This window comes from Rhinoraja longicauda, chromosome 26 (assembly GCF_053455715.1).
Source record: "Rhinoraja longicauda isolate Sanriku21f chromosome 26, sRhiLon1.1, whole genome shotgun sequence".
NCBI classification, from domain to species: domain Eukaryota; kingdom Metazoa; phylum Chordata; class Chondrichthyes; order Rajiformes; family Arhynchobatidae; genus Rhinoraja; species Rhinoraja longicauda.
In genome coordinates, this window is record NC_135978.1 from 12,007,071 (window position 1) to 12,011,226 (window position 4,156).

The 4,156-nt window shown below is 45.2% G+C and overlaps 1 protein-coding gene across 1 annotated transcript; it reads left to right on the forward strand.

The window, feature by feature from the left end:
- The first annotated feature begins 2,453 nt into the window (after positions 1-2,453).
- LOC144606491 (claudin-4-like) lies at positions 2,454-3,796 on the forward strand. The gene has a single exon (XM_078422663.1). The coding sequence runs from the start codon at positions 2,546-2,548 to the stop codon at positions 3,173-3,175; it is 630 nt and encodes a 209-aa protein (XP_078278789.1). The 5' UTR covers positions 2,454-2,545; the 3' UTR covers positions 3,176-3,796.
- The last annotated feature ends 360 nt before the right edge of the window (positions 3,797-4,156 follow it).

The following is a 4,156-nucleotide window of genomic DNA, read 5'->3' on the forward strand; positions in this document are numbered from 1 at the left end:
AAGGTTTCGGAGATGGTCCAAATAAATTTGGTGCAGGATGAAAATTGGTGGTGACGTTGATGAAGTCCATGAGTTCTGCATGGGTGCAGGAGATTGCAGTCATCAATGTAACGGAGAGAGAGTTCGGGGAAAGGGCCAGTGTATGCCTGGAACAGGGATTGTTCAATGTACCCTACAAATAGGCAGGCAAAGCTAGGCCCCATGCAGATGCCCATAGCTATGCCTTGGACTTGGAGGAAATGGGAGGAATCAAAGGAGAAGTAGTTGAGAGTGAGGACCAGCTCTGCGAGGCGAAGTAGAGTGTTAGTAGAGGGAAATTGGATGGTTCTGTGGTCAAGGAAGAAACAGAGGGCTTTAAGGCCTTCCTGGTGAGGGATGAAGGTGTAGAACGTCCGTAGTAAAGATGAGGGAGGGGGGCTCGGAAAGCGGAAGTCATTAAAATGACGAAGGGCATGTGAGGTATCTTAGACATAGGTCGGGAGAGATTGGACCAGGGGGGAGAGGATGGAGTCGAGGTATGTGGAAATCATTTCCGTGGGACAGTGGCAGGCAGAAACAGTGGGTCTGCCAGGGCAGTTGTGTTTGTTGACTTTGGAGAGAAGGTCAAAACGGGCTGTGCAGGGCTGGGAACAATAAGGTTGGAGGCTGTGGAAGGCAGACTGCCAGAGGTGATGAAATCAGTAAGGGTGTTTGAGATTAAGGCACGGTGCTCATCTGTGGGATTATTGTCCAAGGATAAGTAGGAGGAGGTGTCTGAGAGTTGTCGTTTGGCCTCAGCCCAGTAGAGGACAACGCGCCAGACTACCACGGCACCTCCCTTGTCGGCGGGTTTGATTATGTCAGGGTTGCTGCAGAGTGAGCGGTGGGCTGTGGTCATTGAATTCATCCCAGTCTGCGTCAATGGTACTGAAGTGGAGATGATAAAGACCTTCAGGTTCATGTGGGTGAATATCACCAAAATGTTGACCTGGTCCTACACATCTGTGCAACAGCCGATTGAGCACATCAATGCCTCTACTTCCACAGAAGACTGAGGAAACTTAGCAGGTCCCCAATGGCTGCAATTTCTACAGATATGCCAAATAGAGCATCTATCAGGATGCATCGTCGCTTGCCACAGCATCTCCTCTGTCCAAGAATGCAAAATATTGTGAAGAATGCAAGATTGTGGGCATAACCCAGTTCATCATGCAAAACACCCTCCCCCCATTGACACCATCTGCACTCATTTTGCCTTGTGAAAGCAGCCAACCTAATCAAGGACCACTCACACCATGGTCATGTTCCTTCTCCTGTCGGGCAGATGATATAAAACCAAGAAAGCATGCACCACCAGATTCAAGCTTCTTCCCTACTGTCATCTATCTCTTAAACTGATGATTTATGATTTAAATCAATGTGCTGGATCCAGGACAGAGCTTCCAAGATATGCATTCCCAGGAACTTGAGGGTTTTGACTCTCTCCATCACCGACCCACCGATGAAGACAGGTTTGTGGATCTTTGGTATTCCTTTTCTAAAGTCAGCAATCAGTTCCTTGGTTTTACAGATATTGATGTTGTTGATGTTGTTGTTCTGACACCATTCAGTCAGACGATCAATCCCCTCCTATATTCTGCCACATATTATACATAAATCACTCAACAACGGTGAGTCATCAGTGAATTTGGATGATGCGAGATATTGGAACTGTGTCCGGTGGCAGTGTCATAAGTGTAGAGTGAGTAGAGCAGGGACTGAGCTTTGTAGGAAAATAACTGCAGATGCTGGTACAAATCGAAGGTATCAAAAAAGCTGGAGTAACTCAGCGGGTCAGGCAGCATCTCAGGAGAGAAGGAACGGGTGACGTTTCAGGTCGAGACCCTTCTTCAGACCCGAAGACTGAGCTTTGAGATGCGCAAAGGTTATCAAGGAAGAAATGGTACTGCCAATTTGTACCGATTGTGTTCTGTTGGATATAGAATGTAACTATAGTCATACTTCCTGTATTTTTTATACTTGTTTCTCAGTTCTGGCAGGTGCCCATGTATGATCAGCTCATTACCATCCCACAGTAAAGATCAGCTTTCAGTCAACTCCACCTATAGGAGTTGGCGAAGGAAACAGGTCGCAATAGAGGCCTCTGGTGATTTGATTTAAACTTAACAAGAGCATGGAATGTTCATGTTATTAGATGGAGGTGAAATTCCTTTGTCCTCTCAGTCGGATATTGTTTACCACAGGTAATTTAATTTACCGATAAAAGATCTTTACAGCGAGAAAATAAATGTAGCTACTAACACTGGTGCCAGAAGAACGCAAATGTTTTACGAACATTCCATGTGGCACTTGAGTTATCAAAAAGCACCTGAAAAAGATAATGGAATCTGGTTCAACGGGTAATCCCTGTTTTCAGTTATGTGGACAGCAGTGAATGCCCGCCCACTGGCGAGGGGATATAAAGGCCAAGGCATTTACTAATTGTCTTTAGGTTGTTCCGGACAGTCGAAGCAGTTACTTCGGTTTCTTTCGGAAAGTTGCAGATTACCTGTGCTAAAGTTCGAGAATGGCATCAATGGGACTGCAGATTCTGGGCATCGCCCTGTGTGTGTTCGGGTGGCTGGGCGCACTTCTCACCTGCGTCCTTCCCATGTGGAGAGTGACCGCTTTCATTGGAAACAACATCGTGGTGGCGCAGATCATCTGGGAAGGTCTTTGGATGAACTGTATTGTTCAGAGCACCGGGCAGATGCAATGCAAGGTGTACGACTCCCTCTTGGCGCTCTCTCAAGATCTCCAGGCTTCCAGAGCTCTGACCGTTATCGCCATTGTGGTGGGAATCCTGGGCATCCTCATCTCCATCGCGGGAGGGAAATGCACCAACTGCATAGAAAACGAGGTAACGAAGGCCAAGGTCACCATTATTGCGGGAATTATCTTCATCCTGTCCGGCCTGATGACCCTGATCCCAGTCTCTTGGTCAGCGAACACCATCATCAAGGATTTCTACAACCCGCTGGTGACCGACGCCCAGAGGAGAGAACTTGGTGCCTCGTTGTACATCGGGTGGGGAGCGTCGGGTCTGCTGCTCCTCGGAGGAGCCATGCTCTGCTGCTCTTGCCCCCCGAAAGAAGATAACTCCTACTCCGCAAAATATTCTGCACCCCGGTCTGTTGCGAGCAAGAACTATGTGTAACTTGGAAAGGATTAGAAGTGAACAAGATTCTCGCGCTCAGATCGCATTAAATTTGTGCATTTTCTACACTGTTTCCTCGTTGAGGAAATAGGTCAATTTACTGTAAAGCGTTAAAGTAATTAGCGATGTTTTCTTAATCTAGCCACTACTGTTAAACCGTAGTTTGAATTTTCAATTAGCGTTCTTGATAAGGGGTGGATTTGAATCTGTTACGCATGCAACGTAACTTCAGGTGCAACGAATTTTAAGTTGCCAAGAATCTGATTACAAAGGAATTGGTGAAAGAAAGATCTTTTAATGGAGTAGAGATTTTGTAAAATGCTTAGTAGTGGTGATATGTTTTGTTGCAACGAAAATATGTTTGTAGTTAAAGGGAGAACCTCCAATGCGAAGTCCTACTTGATATGTAACTAATACCTGCCTGCCGTGGCGTGGGGAGTAATTGGAAACGCCCGCCGCCATTTCGTTTAGTGAAAAGGTGGAAGTTGTAAAATGGGTCTCTTTCCTACCAAAGCAGTTCAGCCCCTTTGAAAGTGTGTCAAATACAACCTTGTATGCATTTTGCAATCATGTGATTGAAGTTATAGCTTCACTTTTAATCTTTTCTTAAAACTATTTGTTAAAGATTGTATTTTGTATTAACTTTTTCCTATGCCTTTTGGACATTTTCTTGAGTACTTGGGGGACATAGTAAAAATTGTAAATCCCAAGGTCCAAAATAAAATCCAAATTACACATCACTTTTTTTTTGTCTATATCTTCTTTCTGGTGGGTGTTATGTGGGCATTAGGGCAAAATGCACAGCAGGAAAGGAACAGGGTGATTTGGATTTAATCTGTGCCCAGATTCAATAACTTGGGGGGGGGAGGATTTTTTTGAAAGCATAGAACTGAAAGGTGGAGAAATGGTCAGACTTGTTTGAAACATTAAACAGCATTTACTGTGTAGGCAGTAGTCTGCCCTCCAAATGATACAACAGAT